The sequence below is a fragment of the Syngnathus acus genome, chromosome 22 (genome assembly GCF_901709675.1).
Source record: "Syngnathus acus chromosome 22, fSynAcu1.2, whole genome shotgun sequence".
Classification (NCBI taxonomy): Eukaryota; Metazoa; Chordata; class Actinopteri; order Syngnathiformes; family Syngnathidae; genus Syngnathus; species Syngnathus acus.
This window is the reverse complement of record NC_051106.1, coordinates 987501-1010891: the sequence shown is the minus strand read 5'-3', so window position 1 is coordinate 1010891 and position 23391 is coordinate 987501. Positions and strand designations below refer to the sequence as shown.

Below are 23391 nucleotides of genomic sequence, written 5' to 3'. Positions count from 1 at the left end.
CCCACAGTCAGCGATGGTTTGGGGAGCCATGTCAGCTGCTGGTGTTGGTCCACTGTGTTTCATCAAATCCAAAGTAAATGCAGATTTTAGAGCACTACATGCTTCCATCTGCTGAAAAGCTCTATGGAGATGATTTTTATTTTCCAGCATGGTCTGGCACCTGCCCACAGTGCCAAAACCACCAGTAAATGGTGTATTGACCATGGCATTACTGTCCTCGATTGGCCTGCCAAACCCCCTGACCTGAACCCCATAGAGAATTTGTGGGGTATTGTGAAGAAGAAGCTGAAAGACACCAGACCCAACAATGCAAATGAGCTAAAGGCCGCTATTGAAGCATCCTGGGCATCCATAACACCTCAGCAATGCCACAGGCTGATTGCCTCCATTCCACGCCGCATTGATGCAGTAATCCGTGCAATAGGATTCCCAACCAAGTACTGAGAGCATTAATGGACATTTTCAAATGTTTGATTTTGGTTTGCTGTTCTAAATCTTTTTTTTTACTTGGTCTGAGGAAATATTCTAATATTTTGAGATAGGATTTTTGAGTTTTCTTTAGCTGTAAGCCATAATCAGCAATATTAAAGTAATAAAAGGCTTGCAATATTTCAATTGATTTGTAATGAGTCCAGAATGTATGACATTTTTGTTTTTTTAATTGCATTACAGAAAATAAAGAACTTTATCACAATATTCTAATTTTCTGAGACAGTCCTGTAAGCAATACTTATTACGCGCATTCAGTCTCACTCCAAAAGTTTCAACGTTTTGGTCATTTGGATTCAAAATCGTCACCTTTCGTTTTCCTCCCAACACGGCAAAAATGTTTTGCGTCCCCTTCTTTTGAATTAAGTCTGCACATGCGCAGGAACAAGATAGAATTGTCCATTTCATTAAAAGGGAGACCAAACCTTTGACATTGTCCATCATTATCAAAATGTGCAAAACTAGCCCATCAACCAATTATGTATTTTGATTATTTTTGTGTTGAAATTAAAAAAAATCCTGTTGGATTTGCTTTATCACCAAATAGTTTGTACTTTTGATGACTGAGGTGGCCTCCAGCCCTGCATCGGACCAGAATAGAACCGCATCTGCCCTGAGCAGATGTTCACACTCAGACGTAAAACAGGAGTCATTTGTTCAGAGATGACACTGTCAGGCTCTTGAACCTTTAACTCTGTTTAGACCTTGACACAGACAGCAAGCGCAAAGTGGAGGCAAACATTGAATTATCTGACTTGAGGCATCATCGGGAGAAATATTACTATTTAATTTCTTTGCATCAGCGTCAGATTGCTCATAGTATATTTTTTCTTTTCTCCTTTTTCCCCACAGAAGTCCAGAGAGTTCCGAACAGTCAACATGGACACCAAGCAAAGAACTCAGAGACTCTCTGGTGGACATGTACACAGGTACGCAACTGCAACACAACAATGCACGTACAATTTTGCAGCTATGCAAGCACATCGTTTGCACACAACTGCGATTGTAACGCATGTCTAGATGGGCACAACAACACGGACACAGACGCAAACTCGCAACGTTTTTATTTTTGTTGTATACAACAACATGTCTCCATGTACATGATATGCGGAGTGAGCTGCACAGACGGACTTGGCAACAACCCAGCACATTTGAGGTCCGCAACACACTCCCGCGCACGCGCACACACACGTGCTAAACATATCAGAGTGGGTTTGTCCACTGAGTGGCACTGTGTCTCTTTACACGACTCCACAAAGGAAATGTACACGTTAAAAATAGGACTACACATTCGTATACATATAGAGCAGGGGTCACCAACCTTTCTTAAACCGAGAGCTTCATCCTGGGTACTGATTAAGGCAAAGGGCTACCAGTTTGACACACACTTTTGAAGTAGCCAATTTGCTCAATTTGGCTTTCACTATGTGTTATTATTGTCATTTCCAGTTCACATGTAATTGTGATTTTAACAAGAACAGCAACAATACAGTCAAACCTTGGTTTTTGACCACAATCCGTTCCAGAAGGCGGTTCGAGAAGCGAATCGGTCGAATTCCAAATCTATTTTTCCCATTACAAATAATGGAAAATTTTTCAATCCGTTTCAAGACAGAAACCCCCCCCCGCCTTTTTAAAGCATTTTTTCATTTGCGCATATTTGTCCGATCACGCAACTGCAGCGCACCGCCGAACGCGCAACCGTAGCGCGTCGCCCACCGCGCAACTGCACCGCGCTGGTCGCATTATTGTGACAGAGCCGTCGCTAAAATTTAGAAAATATTTTTAAAGTCCTGATGTACTTTCCAAAATTTAAGTGGACCTAAGTGCGCAGGGAGCTTAATTTTGTCCGATTGCGCAACTGCAGCGCACCGCCGAACGCGCAAACATAGCGCGTCGCCGACCGTGCAACTGCACCACGCTGATCGCATTATTGTGACAGAGCCGTCGCTAAAATTTAGAAAATATTTTTAAAGTACTGATGTATTTTCCAAAATTTAAGTGGACCTCAGTGCGCAGGGAGCTTAATTTGGTCCGATCGCGCAACCGCAGCGAGCCGGGCGCTCACTATCGCATTGCTTTAAGAGCGTCTTTGTGTTTTAGGATGGCTTTACTGCTCCCACTTGCTTTCTTTGGAGGCATGATTAGGGGTTAATACAATCCTCAAAGTAACGAAAATACAATAGCAATGGAATCAGTCGGCATCCGGGCCGCGCTGTCGGGTTTTCTCGGGTCCTCCCGGCTCATCTCGCGAGGTTCGACCTCCGAATTTTCGACAACCGAAGCAAAAAAATCTCAAATTTTTTGTTCGAATTCCGATTTGTTCGAGAACCAGGACGTTCGAAAACCGAGGTTTGACTGTAAAATAAATAGATGCAGCTCACTGGCAAGTGCCGCTATTTGAGCTAATTTTAGAACAGTCCTGCGGGCGACTCATGCGGTCTTAACGGCCGACCTAGTATATATATATATATATATATATATATACAGGACTGTCTCAGAAAATTTGAATATTGTGATAAAGTACTTTATTTTCTGTAATGCAATTAAAAAACAAAAATGTCATACATTCTGGATGCATTGCAAATCAACTGAAATATTGCAAGCCTTTTATTATTTTAATATTGCTGATTATGGCATACAGCTTAAGAAAACTCAACTATCCTATCTCAAAATATTAGAATATCATGAAAAAGTATACTAGTAGGGTATTCAACTAATCACTTGAATCGTCTAATTAACTCGAAACTCCTGCAAGGGTTTCCTGAGCCTTGAAAAACACTTAGCTTGGTTCAGTAAACTAAATCACAAGTATGGGGAAGACTGCTGATCTGACTGCTGTCCAGAGGACCATCATTGACATCCTCCATCAGGAGGATAAGACGCAAAAAGAAATTTCTCAAAGAGCAAGCTGTTCACAGAGTGCAGTTTCAAAGCACAACCACAAAAAGTCTGTTGGAAGGGGGAAATGTGGCAGGTAATGCTGCACAACCAAGAGAGATGAACGCAGCCTTAACAGCATTGTGAATAAGAGTCGCTTCCAGAATTTGGGGGAGCTTCAAAGACAGTGGACTGAAGCTGGAGTCCAAGTATCAAAAGCCACTGTTCACAGACGTGAACATACAATAGCCGTATTCCCATGGTCAAGCCACTTCTGAAGCATCTGACTTGGGCTATGGATAAGAAGCACTAGACAGTTGCAGAGTGGTCCAAAGTCCTCTTTTCAGACGAAAGCAAGTTTTGTATTTCATTTGGAAGTCAAGGCGCCAGACTCTGGAGAAAGGCTGGAGAGGAGCAAAATCCAAGTTGCTTGAAATCCAGTGTGAAGTTCCCACAGTCAGCGATGGTTTGGGGAGCCATGTCAGCTAATGGTGTTGGTCCACTGTGTTTCATCAAATCCAAAGTAAATGCAGATTTTAGAGCACTACATGCTTCCGTCTGCTGAAAAGCTCTATGGAGATGATGATTTCATTTTCCAGCATGATCTGACACCTGCCCACAGTGCCAAAACCACCAGTAAATGGTGTACTGACCATGGCATTACTGTCCTCGATTGGCCTGCCAATTTGTGGGGTATTGTGAAGAAGAAGCTGAAAGACACCAGACCCAACAATGCAAATGAGCTAAGGGCCGCTATTGAAACATCCTGGGCATCCATAACACCTCAGCAATGCCACAGGCTGATTGCCTCCATGCCACGCCGCATTGATGCAGTAATCCGTGCAAAAGGATTCCCAACCAAGTACTGAGTGCATTAATGGACATTTTCAAATGTTTGATTTTGTTTTGCTGTTATAAATCTTTTTTTTTTCACTTGGTCTGAGGAAATATTCTAATATTTTGAGATAGGATTTTTGAGTTTTCTTTAGCTGTAAGCCATAATCAGCAATATTAAAATAATAAAAGGCTTGCAATATTTCAGTTGATTTGTAATGAATCCAGAATGTATGACATTTTTGTTTTTTTAATTGCATTACAGAAAATAAAGAACTTTATCACAATATTCAAATTTTCTGAGACAGTCCTGTATACATATACTATATATATATTCGCACAGATAATAGAGATAGATTTTATTTGGATAAGAAAACCTCTCCCTTGTTTTTTGTGTACTGTCAGTTAAGATGATTTTACTGTCAACCACAATGATCAGTTTTCATGGCAGCAGTGTCGTTCCCAATGACCTGATCAAATATTAAATCCATACATACAAATGCATACAGTGTGAATTGTCAATCACCACACATATTGATCAAAGTGCTCTATACATACATACACACACATACACACATACACACACATGCGCACACACACACAGATAAATATAATGAAAAGCGTGAGAGTGAATGGGGGTCATGTGAAGCTTTTAATCTGCAGCCTGGGTGGTCCACCACACACACACACACGCACACACACACCCTTGGATTTGTATCGTCGAGAAGGCTGCCTCGTATCTGTTTGGCTGGACTGAATTGTTAGCGAGGGTGTGTGTGTGTGTGTGTGTGTGTGTGTGTGTGTGTGTGTGTGTGTGTGTGTGTGTGTGTGTGTGTGTGTGTGTGTGTGTGTGTGTGTGTGCGTGTGCGTGTGTCTGTGTGCATTTTAACATTTTGATCTTCAATTTTGGCATGTAATATATTGATCCAGTTAGCCCTTTGTAAATTGGAATTACTTTTATTTTGTTATTTTTTTTATTATTAATGGATTGAGTTTATTATGCATGAAAATATTTTAATATTTTTTGTTGAAAAGTATTGCAATGTTTTTGGTAACATCAATAATTGTGCTGAATGATCGTTGAGTAATGACGGTAATACTTTGTGCCAAAAGTTTGACAAGCTCCAGTTTCGTGCATTTTTTCGAGAACGTGTTTTCCACGTCATGTCATGCGGTACCTCCGTCGATGTGTTGCGCGCACCATCAACATCGCATTGCCAATCGGCGATCCATCATCCGCCATGCTTTGTTTTGTGGAGTGAGGCGCTCGGACGAAAGCGGATGTCGGCTGTGGTGTTTGCCGATGAGCGCGTGCTCACGCGTGTTTATTGTGTGCGCCGTTCTTGCCGTCCTGTCGGTATGGAAATTCCGGGCGGCGGGAACTCGGCGGGAAAGATCAGAGCTGGATTGTGTTGGATTTGAGCTGAAGCTTATTTAATCAGCTCCACACCGTCATTAATATTCATGCAGTCAGCTGGAAAACACAGCAAACTTCCTGCGCCGCCACCGCCGCGGCACAAAATCTATTAATCAAGCTTAAAAAATTAATGGACTTTAGTTTCTATTACGCCAGGAGGGGGGAGGGGGGCGGCACCCCCGCCGGCTCTTCATTGGCTCCTGCAGATTGGACCCCCGATTGGCCTTTGCGTTGCCCCTTTTTTCCGCTCATTTTTCCATCTTTGACAAGACTTCAAAGCGAGTGTGAAGCGTGAACGCTCATTTAGAAGGATTTAAACATACGCCGCCAGCCCGAGGAAACATTAATCACGGACCTGCGCACGCCGCACGGACACTTTCAAAGTGACTGAAAAGTCCACAACGTGTTCCCCCTCCTCATTACCCCCCACTCGCTGTCAAAGTCACTACGATAACCACAGGCGAGACCGGTACTCAGGTCGGAATCAGATCCAAGACTTGGATCAGACACAAAACTAGAACCAAATTGGTTTAATTAAGACCAGGGACAAGGTTTGCTGACTTAATTTACACACAATCATTGCTGATATGTAATGTCTTCCACGTTGTCAGATAAGCCTCAAGTGAACGAGGAACTGCGGCAGTGACTTCCTTCACCCGGCCAGCGTCCGCTGAATCCTGTCCTCGGTGCAGAACCATCTGACAAGCTTGTGGGTAAGAAAGCTTTTGCCAAAATATTTTCAGCATCTTTGTCCATCTTTCTCTTGTTTTGGTCTCAGTCCTCCAGCTCCCTCTGGAGGCTCCTGCTACTAGCGCCACCCTTCCTACCCACGATCGGACATCTGGCTTGGTGTCCTCCAGAACGTCGGCAGTCATGGAGGCGGACTTGTCAGCCGGAGGACTCTTTCCGACAGGTCTAGAGATCTGCGAGGGTCCTGGCGGTCCGACAACACGAGGGCCGCTTGTCAACAGGTGATCAAAGGTCGAGCGCTAGCAAAGGTTGAGCGCTAGCAAAGGTCAAGTGCTAACAGGACACAAGCGTGATGGGCTGCTAAGCCGTCCATGTTGCCTCTGAGTGAAGGCCAGAGAGATGCATCATGGGAAAGGACCTACCCAATCCAAAGAATGACAGCATCACAGCAGAGCGACAGCATCATATTGAAGCTTGCCACTGGGCTTATTAGACGTTTGATTAAACTTTCTTCTTTGCGCCGTGACCTATTAAACGAGAGATCTGATGAGCCACACACCCGAAATAGGACAAGTCAACGTTAGATTAGAAACGCTTGATATTAGAAACACTCAATTAGCACAACAGCAATTTTATTTATCCGCTTTATTACGCCGCGAAGCAGCGGGCTGACCTTTAAGGTGTTATGAGAACATGGATGCTGCCGCTATTATTGAAGACGACGGCGCTGCTGCGATGCGCCGCCTGGTGTCTTTTCGGGACGCCGGTGAGCAGGTCGGAGGCTAACGGGATGCTAACAAGAGCCGAAACGCTAACCACGCGTGAGCGGGCCGGCATCATAGCCAACGACGTCTCGTCGTCGCTGACTCGCGCTGTCACATTCCCCAGCGGCCATCGGGACGCCGCCATTGGCCACAGAGCAGCCTACGGTCAAGCCCCGCCTCCAGACGCGGACAGGAAGATGTCTCTGCTACTCCGAGAGCTGGACGCACTGAGGGATGCCAACAAGAAGGTTTGAACAATCAACGAGCATCGAGCACCTCCGAAGCGCCTAAGCCCGCGTCCAACAACAACTAACTCGGTGCCCGTGAGGCCCCGACTTCACTAACACACGACTCTACGTCCGTCGAAACCAAACTCTGCCTCCATCAACATCCTTGAACTTTTATTGCAGCTGCTGGAGCGGCTGAACCTGAAGGAGGAGGCGCTCCAGAGCAAGGAGGCGGAGCTGATGGCCGACACCAAGCAGGCTAAAGACTGGGAAGGACCTTCAGGTGATTGCCGCTCCGCTAAACTAAAACCACGTCCTGACGTGTCCTCTGCAATCCATGGCTTTTGTGTCCACGTCAGAGTTCTTGGAACAGTTGTTGAGCGCTCGCAAGGAAAGAGACGAGGCCATGATGTCTCGAGTCCTGCTGGCCAATCAGGAGCGAGATGAGGCTTTACGCCATGTGGCCCGACTGCAGCAGGCTGCAAAGTAAGCACGCACACAAATGCCAGTCCTGTCATTTAGTGCTACACTTCTCGATTTCAAAATCTCTCTCTGATTGAGACAAGAAATCATTTTAGTTTCACATCAAAAAATGCATTGTTAGTTTAGCTTGTGGATGTCAGTCCTGTGATTGACATGGGTGCCCATCAAAATCTAATTCTTTCCAAAATAGATTTTTTTTTTTAGCATAAGAAAGTCAGTTTGCCACTTTGATATTCTAATTTGTTTTTTTGTTGGGGGTTTTTTCACAGCGCTGCCAATTCTTGTTCAAAAGCTGTGAAATGAGCTCTCGTCAGCCGAGGAGCTGCCAAATAGACACGCAAACCTAATTAGAGATTAAACCCCACCCCACCCCCCTCGCACACACCTCTGACACACACAAACGCGCACAAAATTCCCTCCAGCCCAGGATGAGGGGTGATTGATATGGCGGCCGCAATCCTTTTATGAGGGAGCGAATATGGACGATCATGTTCCATCTGTCAGGGCTATGTGCGTGCGTGCGTGCGTGCGTGCGTGTTTGTGCGTGCATCTCCGTGTGTGTACAGTATCAGTATCTGCGTGTGTGTAGTTTTTGTGTGACAGCTCTGAAAAATGTTTCTGTCAAATTGTTTGTCGGCAATTTGACGCACAACAACTTTTTCCAAGATGAAGACTTAATTATTGCTCGCACTCTTGATCCGAGTAATGGCGGCTGAGCGCGTGCCAACGCGTGCGCGTGTGCAGCGCGAGGCGAGCTGCCGAGCTGTAAGCGCGGTGTTAGAGGAGCTTTATTGGAGGCGGCTGGTCTTTCATTACCTGCTGTTCCCTGCAGAGCGGCACCGCGTCGACCATCTTATTACAGTTTATTACAGCAAAACAGCAGCGGGCTCAATGAAGAACTTCCCTGGAGGAGGACGGCGGATCACAATCTTTCGCCGGCCGAACTGCCGAAAACGTACGAGTAGCAAAAAGGCCCTCGAGGTCGGATGAGAAACCTGCGAGAACCGGGGCAGACGCACGCAAACCTGTGGGAGGAAAAAAAACCCCGAAATGTAGAAAGCAAGCCGTAAACGAGGACGTTTGACTGAGAGCTATTGACAACATCCGAAAACAGCCAAGAAGCAAACACCCAAAACTAGCAACAACCTACCAGAAGCGGCCCATTCCAGCATGTGCGATTTGTGCCTTCTTGACTCCTATCAGTTGTCGAAACCATGGTTTGATTGACGCCGTTTGCACTATTGGTTTGATTCTTTGTAGTCTTGCAAGAAGTTCTAAGAGCTGAACCGCTTTCCACGTAACCGTCATCCCGTCACGCCTTTGCCCTTGTGTGTGTGCGTAGGTCCGACGCTAGTGACGGCCCGGCCCTCGGCGACAGTGACTTGGTAATGTCGTCGTCTTCTTCTTCCACATTTTGCTTCGTCCCGAAGTCGCTGATGCAAGCCGTGCTTGTCGTCCACTTGCAGGAAGCGGAGGAGCTCCTGGGCCGCGTTTGTCAGGCGGTCTCGGCGCAGGAAGTGGCCCACTTGGGTCGGGCCCTGGTGGAGCACGTGCGGCTGGCCACGCAGCGCCGGCGCCACATGGCCGCGCAGGAGATGAAGGCCGTCATGGAGCAGCGAGACGGCTCGCTCGCCAAGGTCTGCCTCACATCCTTTGTTTGTCTCCCGTGTTTGTCATCGGGACGGTGCCGTGCCTCGCCCAATATTTGCATACAGCGCTGCTACGTCGTGTTGACTGTTGACGGCCCGGATGACTCAAAGCAACCGAATCCTTTCTTCCGAGCCTTTTACCTGAAAGGTGCGAGCAAGCAAAGGCTCATCAGTCGCCTGTGCCGTCGTATGGACTTGACAAGTCAGTGTTTGACTGTTTAACTGGCGACGGTTTCGAGATTCGAACCTTCTTGAGACTCTGCTACAATCAGAGTCGAAATGACAAATTAGCAGAATTAGAAAGCGCCGTTCCTTTCTTGACATTTTGAGGGAAACATCCGTCTTACTTACAACTTCTCGGCCGATGTCTTTTTCAAAAACGCTCGCAATATCAGTGACTGCTCAATCGTCCTACTTTCTTTTAAACTTTTCGTCTTTATCGTATTCTGTTAATGTGCCTTTAATTTTGGATTTAGCGACGCCATTTGTTTTTGTCAATCTCAATTTTTTTCTCCAATCTTTCTGGAAGCGACGAGACGTTTCCGCGTGACGTAGAGCGCCACGTTGGTCCGGCCCCGCCTCCTTCTCTGTTGCCGCCACCATTAACCCGCCGCCATTCCGCTCCCGTTAAGTCCCGCTGGTGTCGGCAACGCGCCATCTTTTAACACCCCACCCCTTGGCGTTAACACCACCCTCCACAGTAACACCTTAATGCTGCCCCGCCCGCCGCCTGAAATATGTTTCAAAGGAAGCGTAATCCCCGGCGGAGGAGAAGAGAGCGAGCACTCCATGCTGGAGGATTCCTCTCCTCCCCCCCGCTGCTCGCCGTCCCTCGTTCCCTCTCCTCATCTCTCAGGGATTATCGGACGCCGCTGCCGGGACTTGTGGAAAATATTAGAAAAGGGGGCGGGGGGCAGCCAAGGGGGTGCTATGCCACCCCCACCCCCAAGCCTTTATTGAGCTAATATCAGGTCATTACAAGCTTATTAAATGTGTGCAGCTGCCGCCAGGTTGCCGGTTCCATTCCCCGCCTCCACGATGACCCGCTTGTTTTTTATTTTTTTTAAGTCCGTCCAGCTTTCAACACTACCTTGAAACATACTTTGCTCTCCACGTGCCAGCATTAAGACAAACATTGAAATGTGTTCAGCAAAAAGCCTCCTTACCGATTAGCGTCGCTAACGTCATGCGCGGCTTGAACGTAAACACCGTGGCAAAATAAAAAATAAAAACTTAAATACAACCGACTTAACTGTATTTCACAAAAGTAATCGATGATTAAAATCGTAGCAATCTTTCGGTCGAGCCCTTTTGATTGTCACTTGTTTCAGGGGTTGTATTTCTCATTGAATTCATTTGTCAAGATTAATTGTTTAGCTTGCTTGTTTGAGCCAATGGTTCGATGTCATAGCACGCAACCTTGAGGAATCCCACAACGGGTTTTCTTGTCAAAACTCAGATGCTCGCTCAGATGTCAACGTCACTCTTTGACTGGTCCGCAGTGTCGACGGCTGCAGCAGGAAGTCTTGCGGGAGCGAGAGCAGAGGCCGAGCAAGGTACGCACACGCAAGACACACAACAGTCGTCATGGTCGCACGTGACCCGTGCTGCATTTTGGTAGCTTTTCTTTCCAGTTGTCTTCTGGCCAGAGCGCTCAGCTCACAGTCTTCCATTTGTTTTATGTGGCGTGTTGTTATTAATGTAGCGCTTAATGGGGGGGGGGGGGGGGGGGGGGGATTAGTGCCTGGAGACGTTTTTAATTTGACAGCTGACGTTCGATCAGCAGCCGGCCAACAGATGAAAGTCGCCGTTGCCTTTTGCCACGCTAAAGCCTTTTGTTCAACTCCGCCTTTGAGCTCGTCGCGTCTTCCAAATCGTTGCATACTTCCAAAAGTCATCGGTCAAAGTTATTCATCCGAGTACATTTTGGATGTCGTCTGTGGGGCTTGTCGCTGGTCCCTTTTGGTCTGGTAATTTTTTAAGTCAGGTTGATTAAAAAAATAATCATTTAATTGTCAATTGTTTGACATTTTTCTCTCATCTCTCAAATCATTTGTTGCGCAAAGTTGATTGTCAGTCACATTAAAGTGGCATCGGGTCGCTGCACTTGCTTTCTCCTTTGCCTAACGGCCAAGGCGTGACCTTCAGTCAACACGTTAAAGGTCGGCTCACCGGCGTGCCTGCCACTTCATTTGCATATTGGGCTGATTAATGAGCGCTTCGTCGTTTGAAGACGCTCGTCTGACTCTGCTGGAGAAGACACACACTGACCCTCCGTTTCCTTCCTCTTCGTGACGGGTGGGGGGGAGGTCATTAGCTTGGGAGACTGGGGGGGGGGGCTCCTCACTTCCTGTCCCGAGTGACATGGCTGCTACAAACTGGCAACCCGCCGCCGAGGAAACGAGGCACTACGTTGAGGCTCCCACACACGGAGGAGACGGCAAGTGTTTCATTCATGCCGCTTCATTAGCAAGCCGCGTGTGTGTGCTCGTGTGTGAAGTGGAATGCTGTGGATGTCAAAGTCAAACGCTGTGATTGCGCGCATATGTAATGAGCGTCTTAATGACGCCGTCTCGGAATCCAGATCAACTTTTGCTAAGCAAGGTCGCGTTATTTGCCAAGCGTCGGTGTTTAACGCCTTTGCTGAGGTCAGCAAAATTCAAGTCAACAAATGGAGTGGCCCAAGTGAAGGCTGATGGTTGCTTTGGCTTTCGTCCAATCAGGAAGAGCTGATCAAACTTCAGCGGGAGCGAGACGCGGCCTGGGACGACAGGAGACGCCTGGAGGCGGAGTTAATGCAAGCCAATCACAGGTGAGTCAGTTGTCAGGCGGAAAACGTCAGCCTGTAGAGGGCGCTGTAACGCAGCTTGGCTTGCCACCTTTTAGGTTCGAGCAACTCGCAAAAGCTCCGCCCCCCGATAATGATGATGGCCACTCCCGGGCTCCGCCCCTTCTGGCTCAGCTACAGCAGCTCACCGAGGACAAGCATAATGTGGAGGCGGAGCTTCTACGCTCCCAGGAGGCAGAGCGTGACGCCAGCGAGAGAGTCCACAGGTAAACTTTATTGATAGAGCGACTTACAACAACAAAATTGTTGACATCCTACACGTCCGCGTGATGATTTCCACTGCGATATGACACGAACGTTCACTTTGACATCACGACGACATTGAGATTCGCCATGACATCATCAGTGGCGCATGTGACATCATTGCTATTCTTGGTCAGAGGCAAAGTAATCCGCAGCGGCGGCGACATGGACGTAACGTGACTTCCTGTCTCATCAGGCTGAAGATGAAGGGATGAGATGGTGATGAAAACAGATTAAGTCGTCCGGGCTCCAACCCGAGGCTTTCTGCTCTAATTTGGCTGCCAGCGGGGGGGCGGGGCCACCATGAAAGGAGACGACTCGCCGAATAGAGTGTGTTTGCTCAGAGGGGGGTCGTTGGCCGACTGATGGAATCTTCTCCTTATAACAAGTTTTTCCAACTTTTTCACATCACGACATGCATCGCTGCTATTTTGGCATTGCACTTTGGAACAACAATTGAATTCCACGCTCGGATTTGGCTTTCAAGACCAAATTGGCCTTTTGAATTTAAAACCAAGGAAATCTTGAGCATTGTCATCAATAACCCCTTGATCATGAAAACCAATCATGATTGCAGGGATGAGAATTTTCCGCGGATCCGCGGATTTCCGTGTTTTTTTCCGTAGAAAATATCATTTTCGTGAATCGTGTAAATCCGTTGAGAATTTTTTTTTTTATATATTGGGGGGGATGGAAACGGCCGGCCAGCTGGCTGGGCAACGTTGGCCTCGGCGACTCGCGAGCATTCGCCCGCCCGCCGCGACGGCATCTTTTGGCGCATCTCAAGGCAAAATTAGTTAAGCTGTGAGTACGGATATCGGCAGCAGTGATGCGATAACATCTGTCGTATTTTCGGCAGCATTTTGGCGCTGATTTCGTCACATCATTTCCACTTGTTAACTTAATATATATATACCGTATTTTTCGCACCAAAAGGCGCACTGGATTATAAGGCGCACCCTCATTGAATTTTTTATTTTAGAAATTATTTCATATATAGGGCGCACCGGATTAAAAGGCGCATAAAATAGAAGCTATACTGCAAGAAACTGAGGTTGACTAGGGTTGCGGTATGCATCCACTAGCCAATAACCAATAAGCCCTCTGTAAACAATCGCGTTTCTCAAACAATCTCCTATAAAATGATCAGAACTGACTAAAGTTCGATCTAACACTGGTAATGCTTACCTATGTTTCCCTTCCATATCCATCCATCCATCCATTTCCTGAACCGCTTAGTCCCCACGGGGGTCGCGGGTGTGCTGGAGCCTATCCCAGCCGTCATCGGGCAGTAGGCGGGGGACACCCTGAACCGGTTGCCAGCCAATCGCAGGGCACACAGAGACAAACAACCATTTGCACTCGCACTCACACTCACACCTAGGGACAAATTGGAGCCTTCAATTGGCCTACCAAGCATGTTTTTGGGATGTGGGAGGAAACCGGAGTGCCCGGAGAAAACACACGCGGGCCCGGGGAGAACATGCAAACTCCACACAGGGAAGGCCGGAGGTGGAATCGAACCGGCACCCTCCTAACTGTGAGGCGGACGTGCTACCCAGTGCGCCACCGAGCCGCCGCCCTTCCATATCGATCCGTAAATTTACTCGAAACATTAACAGAGCAGCCTATTTTGACATGAAATAGCCTTGTGCGTATAGCAGCTATTATTATAGCATTAGCCACCCGCAAACTCCCATGAGCCTCAGCTCGCAGACCCCCATGAGCCTCAGCAAAGTGTAAACAATCCCGTTTCTCAAACGATCTCCTATAAAATGATCGGAACTGACTAAAGTTTGATCTAACACATTGGTACTGCTTACCTATGTTTCCCTTCCATATCAATCCGTAAATTTACTCGAAACATTAACGGAGCAGCCTATTTTGAAATGAAATAGCCTCGCAGGTACAACAGCTATTCGGTGACGCCCCCTGACCACAGTTGCCGTAATGTTGGGAAGCGATGCGACCTTGTAATTTACTAGTCGTACTAAAACGTACTGAAACATTTTGGCAGAGCACTGTGTACAACCAGTATGGATCAACGAATTCATCAATTGATCCATATATAAGGCGCTCTGCATTATAAGGCGCACTGTGTTTTTTTGAGTAAAATGTAAGTTTTTAAGTGCGCCTAATAGTGCGGAAAATACGGTATATATATATACACTGCTCAAAAAAATTAAAGGAACAGTTTTTTATCAGGGTATGGCATGAATTCAATTAGACTTTTCTGATAAGGTTTTGGTCAGGTACGTGGCAGAAGGGGTTGTTAATCAGTTTCAGCTGCATTGGTGTTGATGGAATTAACAACAAGTGCACTAGAGGGGCAACAACGAGATGGTCCCCAAAACAGGACTGGTTTTGCAGGTGGAGGCCATTTCAAGTTCCTCCCTCTTGATCTTTTTTAACTGTTTTTCCATAAGTGTTGGCTTTAACTAGAGTCATTATCACAACTGGGAGCATGAGGCGATTTCTTAACGCTCCTGAAGTTGCGCCGATTGTCCAACTCCTCCAGGATGGCACATCCATGCGTGCTGTTGCAAGAAGATTTGATGTGTCTCCCAGTACAATCTCCAGAGCATGGAGGAGATTCCAGGAGACAGGCAGTTACTCTAGGAGAGCTGGACAGGGCCGTAGACTGTCCTCATTCCATCAGCAGGACCGATATCTGCTACTTTGTCCAAGGAGGAACAGGTTGAGCACTGCCGAGCCCTACAGAATGACCTCCAGCAGGCTACTGGTGTGAATGTCTCTGCCCAAACAGTCAGAAACAGACTTCCCGAGGGTGGCCTCAGGGCATGACGTCCTGTAGTGTGCCCTGTGCTCATTGCTCAGCACCGTGGAGCTCGATAGGCATTTGCCATAGAACAGCAGAATTGGCAAGTCCGCCACTGGCGCCGTGTGCTTTTCACAGATGAGAGCAGGTTTACCCTGAGCACCTGTGATAGACGTGAAAGGGTCTGGAGAAGCCAAGGAGAGCGCTATGCTGCCTGCAACATCATTCAGCATGACCGGTTCGGTGGAGGGTCAGTGATGGTCTGGGGAGGCATTTCCATGGAGGGACGAACAGACCTCTACAGGCTAGAGAACGGCAGTCTGACTGCCATTAGGTATTGGGATGAAATCCTTGCACCCATGGTCAGACCCTACGCTGGTGCAGTAGGTCCTGGGTTCCTCCTGATCCACAACAATGCCCGGCCTAATGTGGCAAGAGTATGCAGACAGTATCTGGAGGATGAAGGAATTGACACAATTGAATGGCCCTCACGATCACCTGATCTAAACCCGATAGAACACCTCTGGGACATAATGTTTCGGTCCATCAGACGCCGCCAGGTTGCTCCTCAGACTTTACAGGAGCTTGCTGATGCCCTTAGACAGATCTGGGAGGACATCTCACAAGACATCATCCGTCGTCTCATTAGGAGCATGCCGTGACGTTGTCAAGCATGCATACAAGCTCGTGGGGGCCACACAAGATATTGAAAAGAATTTAGAGTTGCAGAAATTGAATTTAGGCAAAATGGACGAGCCTGCCACATTATTTTTTCACTTTGATTTTTGGGGTGTCTATATACTGAGCCCTCTGTAGGCTGAAAACTTTTATTTCCATCAAAAGATGTGGCATCCTTTTGTTCCTGAGACATTAAACTGTCCATATCAGTATAGATATCTAACTTTTTTTTTTTCACCATTGAAATCTGATGTGTTTTCAAAGTGTTCCTTTAATTTTTTTGAGCAGTGTATATATATATATATATATGTGTGTGTGTATATATATATACGTTACATTATATATACTATATATATGCACTACATTACGTTACATTATATACGTATATATATATACATTATATATAGTGTATATATATATATATATATATTTATATATATATATTTGTATATATATATATATATATATATATATATATATATATATTGATATAAATATAAAGTAGCCGGGGGTCTGGGGGGCCGATGATATATATCATCAGACCCCCGGTCGGCCCCCCCAGACCCCCGGCTACTTTTCAGTGTTCTTTCACATTTGCCATTCTCATTCCTGATGATTGGCACGATGTAATACGATTGAAACTTGTGTTTCAGATTGTAATACGATTGAAACTTGCGTTTCAGATTGGAGCGTCTGGTGGAAGTTTTGAGGAAAAAAGTCGGCACAGGAAGCCTGCGCCCTGTTGTTTGATCGCTTGGATCGGGCCATGTCATCCTTTGTCGCCGTGACGACGAACGGTGAGATTGTTCAGCGCGTCTTGTCTCAATAAAATGCCATTGAAAATGCAAATAATAGTTTTATTCTTTTTGGGGGAGAGTTGCACTCCAGCCCTCCAGCGTCCCCCGCCTTACGCCCCCACCCACCCCAATTGTGTGGTCTCCACGGAGATGTCGGCCGTCTCGCGCTCCACTTGGGTGTCCCGCGCTGGTAATCCCTAATCTGCTCATTGACAACAAAGGGCACCTTTCTTCGCTCCTACTTGTGACGCCACCTGCGCGCGCGCGCACGCGTTAAACAAGAGTAGGGCTTCAAGACTGGGTAAGGCATCCAAATAGGGTAAAGGCTTACGAGTTCAAATTGGGAAATTTGGGTCGGAAGGAAACATGAAGGATTCAAAATTGGCTTCAGACCGAGCTGAGCGTTTTCAAAAAGGATTGAGCTGGAATGAAAATGTCAAGCTAAAGTTACAGTTTGAAATAGGGCTTCATTCAAGACAGGGTTAGGGCTTCAATGATTTTCAAATAAGGTTCAAATGAAGTTGAGGTCTTTTTTATTTTATTTTTTTTATAAAGGTGAGCTTTTCAGCTCGTGTTAGGGTCCCAAATATGAGTTAGGATTTGTTGCACTTCAAATAAGGCTTTGAAACATAGATGAGCTTTCTCAAATTGAAGCCAGAGTTGGGCTTTCAAGCATGGCTCGGGCTTTCCGGTCTGGAGGGTTGCTGGTGAAAATGAGGCTGTCAAGTCGGGTTTACAGCGTCAAACCGTCTTTTGGGCTTTCAAATTAGCGCGTCACTTTGACTTAGGCTTCCAAATGAAGGTTTTCCAAATGTGTTGCTGGAGGGAGGTTAATGCTAGCGCTAATGCTAACAAGTCACATCGCCACGCACAAGTGGGCCTCTTTTATTGTGAAACGATGCAGTGGTTCTTAATTGTGAAAGAGGCTCTTTGCTCTTTTGCGGCCGCTTCTCAAAGGCGCCATTGTCGTCTTATTGCACGTCATTAATTCGGATCCCCATCAAAAGCCCCCCCCCCCCCCCCACCCCCCTAGGCCCTCACCAGGTCCTTCAAAGTTTTGGTCCAGAAGGTGCACGCCACGGCCTTTTCGGAAAGCGTGCTGGTGGGGCTGCCGCCCCGCCCGGACCATATGCTTACTTTTGGCCCCCCTCCCCCTCACATTTATTAGTCTACACTTGTAGATTATCTGCCCTGCTTTTGTTGTGGAGGCCGTGGCTCAGGCAGTGGAGCGGGTTGTTCAGCAATTGGAAGACTGTTGGTTCGGACCTGGCTCTGACTGAGTTGTGTGTCATTTTGTCATGGACAAGACACTTCACACAGGGACGACAGATGAAAAATAGCCCTCTGGCTAATTCTGGTGCAACTACAGAAATATTCATTGAGTTATACTGTCACTGTCATTGATACAAAATAAAAAACAAATCATTATTAGTCATATTAATGTTCAGGTTCTTTTGTCTCTTGTGGTTCTTGAGATCATTTCTTAATATTCATGTTCACAAAGTATTAATAAAAATCAATCAAATCGGAATTCCATCTTGAAGTAGAAATGAACTGTTCCATATTTTTTCCTTTTGTGATTGTTTGATTAATTCAATTACTATATTCAAAGTAAAATCCTTATATGTTATAGAATTGAATATTGTTCTCGTATGTATGTACGTCGATATCTTTAATGTTGGGTCAGTTATCAAAGTAGTTTCTTGTTTTGTATACCTGTTGTACACTGACAATAAAGGCATTCTATTCTATTCTATTGTCACAAAGAACCGGAAAAGATTTCAAATCGATCCACACAACTTGTATGATTATTTTGCACTGCATTCCATTTCAGCATCAAAATGGAGACTTCTTTGAAATAAATATTTTTTACAAGGTGCGGGGAATCTTTTGAAGTGTTTGTATATTTGTATGTCACTAACACCACCGATAGTGATGGCATGATTTACACCATGATTCATTTTTAATGTGAAGAGATGACAAACTGGCATAATGTTGCAAATTGCCCACCTCTGTTTGTTTGGGTGACGGTCTCAATTGACAATCAAGATGAAGTCATCTATGAGCAGCTGTGACTATTTAAGCTATAAAACTATTTTAGCTATTCAAGTCAATTTTTATTGTAGTTGAGCTGGTTGGTTTCACATCAATGACATCACAAATCAAGCAGTCCAAGCGTTGCTGTTTTATTTTGAAAGGAATAAGTTAAAACATGCACAAAAAACCAAAGCAACCTGCTATCATTTTACGACTCGCTTCCCGATTTTTGTCAGCATCATGCAAACGTAACAATCTTTATTTCATCATCAAATCGTGGCAGGCTGAGGTCACCGTTTCTCTTCAACTTTGACCTTGCCAATTTTACATGAACGTCAGACGGACTGACCTTTGACCCTTGCAGATGTTTGCCATTACCTTCCATACGGCTCATGGTGGCATAAATAACCTTTCAACCCGACTTTATTGGTATATGCTTTTCCCGCCATCTCCTGCATCGCCACCACTTCTGCCCGGTTTCATTGTCCATATTTCCCCGGCTTTTCCCTTGCCTCTTGGCCACCGCCACGCAAGGAGCGAAGTGAGATTGCAGAGAGCGCGATTGACGGTGGAGTGGGCGTCGCCCTTTAGATTCACACGTGGGAGGGCTGGGAGGAAAGCGGATGATGCCCAAGGGCAGCGTGTCAAGTGGCCATTGGACTGGACCGGGCCGCCGGGGACGTGTTCTCCGGGCCCAGGGTCTCGAGGGTGTACATCTCAGCCCGTGGTGTCGGGTTAGGGGTTTGGGTTAGGGGTTTGGGTTTGGTTTGGGGTCAGGGTTAGGTTAGGGGTTAGGTTAGGTTAGGTTAGGTTAGGTAGGAAAAAGACAAAAGGTGGGAAATGCATAAAAAAGGTGGGAAAAGGCAGGAAGGGCGTTCCCCGGCTCGCAGCCCTTTCAAGTTGGCAGTTTGAAGTCACCCCGCATATTTTGGGGCTCCCTACGAGGTGTTGAGCAGCGCTCTGGGGCAGGCAGCCCCCTGGTAGTAGGGAACCTCCAGTGGCTCGCCGCCCCGACCGGCGCCGTAGGACGAGTACTGCAGGGCCTCGTAGGCCCTCAGGTCCAGTTTGTGCTGCTCGGGGGACGACATGAGGTTGTTGATGGAGAAGGGGTGGTTGAAGGCGTAGTGGGCATCACCCTTCAGCTCCAAGCCGTGCGGCGGGGGCAGGGAAAGGGAGGACAGCAGCTGGGGGCCCGACAGCTTGGCGCCCTCTGGGCCGGGCGGGGAGCGGCAGCTGGACGAGGCCAGCGGAGACGCAAGGCCCGGAGGTTTGAGGACATCAATGCAGGGCGAGTCGCTGCCACCGCTACGCTCCTTCCTGCCCTCCGCCAAGTTCTTCCTGTCGCATTTGAAGCGCTTCTGGCGGCGCAGGTAGCAGCCGTTCTCAAACATGTTCCCGGAGTCGGGATGCAGCGTCCAGTAGGAGCCTTTGCCCGGTTTGTCGGGCGAGCGGGACACTTTGACAAAGCAGTCGTTGAAGGACAGCGAGTGTCGGATGGAGTTCTGCCAGCGCTGCTGGTTGTTGCGGTAAAAGGGGAAAAGCTCCATGATCCACTGGTAGATCTCGCTGAGGGTGAGCATTTTGCCAGGTGCCTGCTGGATGGCCATGGTGATGAGCGAGATGTACGAGTATGGCGGCTTGGCGTGCGGGTAGCTGCGCCGCAGCGGCTTGGCATCGCGCCCGCGGTTGAGGTTCAGGCCGCCGCCGCCGCCCCCATACTGGGCCCCGGGACTGATGCCGCCGTAAGCGTGGTGGTGATGCTGTGCCGCCGCCGCTTGACCCACACCACCACCGCACGGGCTCATGGCTCCGCCCATGCCGCCGTTGCCCAGGCAGGACACCCCCATTCCGGACACGGGGGCGGGGCTGATGCTGGGCCCTCCGTACGCCATGTTGAAGGAGGCCGATGCCGCCCCGCCACCGGCCGACATGTAGCTGGACACAGAGCTCATTCCCAAGCCTGCCGCCATTGGGGAGTACACCTGCACGAGAGAGAAGAGGCACAAGCACGCATCAGTCGGTCGCGATGTGACTTCTGCTCACATGAGACACTGGAAAAGTTGGCACTGCTCAACAAAACGTACTCCATGACAAGTGAACAGGAACTGAAATGTGCTAAAAGTGACTGATTGTTCAAGTGAGACAAACAAGGAAGTTTTCAAGCCAGGACTGTGTGGGCTTTCAAAGTAAGGTTTCAAATTAAGACTAAAGGATGGGTTTAAATCTCGGCTTTGGGTTTCAAATTAGGGATTTGAAATACAAATTAGCCTGAGGGATTCCAAAGAGTGTTACGGTTTCAAGCTCAGCTGAAGGTTTCAACTCACTGTCCATTAGTTTTAGTTTTGCGCTCAGTGTCAAATTCAGTGCCGAGGTTCTCCCTTTTCGTTTCATTTCGTGTGTGTTTTTGTGTGTTGTGTGAGTATGTTTACAGTATATGTGTTGTGTGAGTTTGTGTGTGAGTGTTTGTGTGCGTGTGTTCTCTGTGTGTTGTCTGGGTGTGTTGTGTGTGTATGTATGTTTTGCGCGTGTGTGTGTATGTATGTTTAGTATGTTGTGCAAGTGTGTTTATTTGTGTTGTGCGAGTGCGTTTATTTGTGTGTATTGTGCAGTGTGGTTATGTGTGTGTATTGTGTAGTGTGGTTATGTGTGTGTGTGTGCGTGCGTGTGTGTGCGCGTGTGTGTGTGCGCGTGTGCGTGCATGTGACGTGGGCGTGGTGTGTGAGTGTGGTGTGTGTGAGTGTGTGTGTGTTAGTGTGTGTTAGTGTGTGAGTGTGGTGTGAGGTATGAGGTGTGAGAGCAGAGCGACAGAGAGACAGAGAGCGAGAGAGAGAGAGCGAGCGAGAGAGAGCGAGAGTGAGCGAGAGAATTATTGGCTGCAATGTTGCACACTATATTTCGGCACAGTTAATTTTGTGTGTAAATTTTGAACTTGATTGCGTTGTTGGGTAATTCAAGACTTGAGTTTTTAGGTGCGTTTTTTTAACGCTTCATTTTCTGTGTGATTTCCAACGGTTGATTTTTTGTTTTATGAAATAAAATCGAATGAGATTTTTGCTCAGTGTCAACTTTGCTTAATTAGAAAATGGATGGATGGCTCCGTGCTGCGCACCCGCGACCCTTGTGAAGACAAGCGGTCAAGAAAATGGATGGATGGGTTGCATTTTTTTCTTTACATGCGACTATTTTTCGAGACAATTATATTTTCTAAATGTGGCTGTTTTTGCGCTGTCAATTCTGTGTGCACGTCCTCGTGCGTGCTTGGGTGTCTGCATGTTTGCGTGCGAATGATTCTTTAATGGTGTTCAATTGTAGATTTAAATAAACTTGTTGATATCGGCTGCAACCTTTTTTTTAAGTTTCTGGATTTATATTTCAAAGTATTTGATTAATGGAGGTGTAATAAATATTGACAATTAATATACAAATATTTTGCTTTGTATTCTGGTGGAGGTTGCGAGAATTGAAATTTATTTTGTGTCACGCGTAGAAGAAAGAAGCCGACACTAAAAGGAAAAAAGATCAGGCGTTAAAACGTCATTTTGGTTTGATTTGTTACCTTTGTGTGTGTGTGTGTTTCTTTTATTTTTCTTGTTACGGTTTATTGTTCCTTCTAAATAGACGTCATTAGTCTTGTAAACGATTACAAACACGTTCAATCATTTTCATTCATTTTCCCCTCGGTATTTTAATTATTTTTATTTTCACGAAATAAGAAATTGTCGGGTGAATTTACAGGCAACAAAAAAAAAGGAAAACATTTCAAGTGCATGATTTCACGAGCCAGCTTCTGTTGGATAACTTGATCTTTTCCGATGTTCCAATTAGTAACCTAAATAATGCGATCATTTTCCACTCGCTTTTCGCTTCACATTTAATAAAATGCGTGCACACCTCTCGAGACATTTTTACTGTTCCTCTTAATTTTTACATTTTCCTCTTAATTCTCACGCTTTATTCCCTCTCTTATCTCACTGGCGCCGCATCCTGCCGCTGTCTAAACAATAATAATGATCATTATTAATTATAATAATGAACAGATAAAGTCCGTTTGATTAAAATAAAACAAAAGTTTCAAAGAACGATTTTGAATTCATCAAATAGCAAGAAATTATTTTTAGGCGTTTCTACAAAATTCAAAATGCGCGTGGAGTTGGAAACTTTGTCATGCCGGTGATGAACGGGTGCTTGCGCGTATAGTTGTGTGTAATTGTGCGCGTCAAGTGTGCGTGCATGGATTTGCGCGTGTGGGCGAATTGGCGGGAAAATAAAAGGCTTGTGGTCATGTTACCTCGTCGCTGTAGAAGCAAGTCCAGTCCGGAGCCTCCTGACCTTCCATCTTCACCGAGCCCAGCATCTCCAACGCCAAAGGCCCAACACGCGTGGCGATGACGATGATGAGGAAGATGAGGATGCGCCGGTCCTGGTTCTGGTCCTGGGGCTGACGGGAGGACACACACACACGCGCGCGCGCGCGCGCACACACACACACACACACACACACACACACACACACACACACACACACACACACACACACACACACACACACACACACACACACAAGTAAGTGAGGTGA

At 46.7% G+C, this 23391-nt stretch overlaps 3 protein-coding genes across 16 annotated transcripts in view; 1 reads left to right on the top strand and 2 right to left on the bottom strand.

Moving 5' to 3' along the window:
• mipol1 (mirror-image polydactyly 1) overlaps positions 1-16830 on the top strand; it is a 27011-nt gene extending 10181 nt beyond the window's left edge. For 10 of the 13 annotated variants that reach the window (XM_037242403.1, XM_037242404.1, XM_037242402.1 and 7 more), the window contains 12 exons: positions 1342-1418; positions 6232-6333; positions 6399-6591; positions 7199-7322; positions 7485-7584; positions 7661-7787; positions 9127-9169; positions 9251-9421; positions 10936-10989; positions 12157-12245; positions 12320-12487; positions 16665-16830. In XM_037242403.1, the coding sequence (XP_037098298.1) occupies positions 6494-6591; positions 7199-7322; positions 7485-7584; positions 7661-7787; positions 9127-9169; positions 9251-9421; positions 10936-10989; positions 12157-12245; positions 12320-12487; positions 16665-16731 (1041 nt within the window). In that variant the 5' untranslated portion in view covers positions 1342-1418; positions 6232-6333; positions 6399-6493 and the 3' untranslated portion in view covers positions 16732-16830. The other 3 variants (XM_037242399.1, XM_037242395.1, XM_037242408.1) reach the window with 3 other exon arrangements.
• clec14a (C-type lectin domain containing 14A) overlaps positions 5030-23391 on the bottom strand; it is a 22127-nt gene continuing 3765 nt past the window's right edge. The window contains exon 3 of the transcript XR_005096326.1: positions 5030-5079. The gene's annotated coding sequence lies outside the window, so the exon portion shown is untranslated. The remainder of the gene's footprint in view (positions 5080-23391) is intronic.
• Positions 18949-23391, bottom strand: part of LOC119116711 (forkhead box protein A1-B-like) — a 4569-nt gene continuing 126 nt past the window's right edge. Inside the window, exons 1-2 of one of the 2 annotated variants that reach the window (XM_037242375.1) lie at positions 23104-23391; positions 18949-20797 (exon numbers count right to left, since the gene is read on the bottom strand). The exon at positions 23104-23391 is cut by the window's right edge and continues 126 nt beyond it. In XM_037242375.1, the coding sequence (XP_037098270.1) occupies positions 19754-20797; positions 23104-23391 (1332 nt within the window). In that variant the 3' untranslated portion in view covers positions 18949-19753. Of the gene's footprint in view, positions 21187-23103 lie in introns of those variants that run through there. The other variant, XM_037242377.1, reaches the window with a different exon arrangement.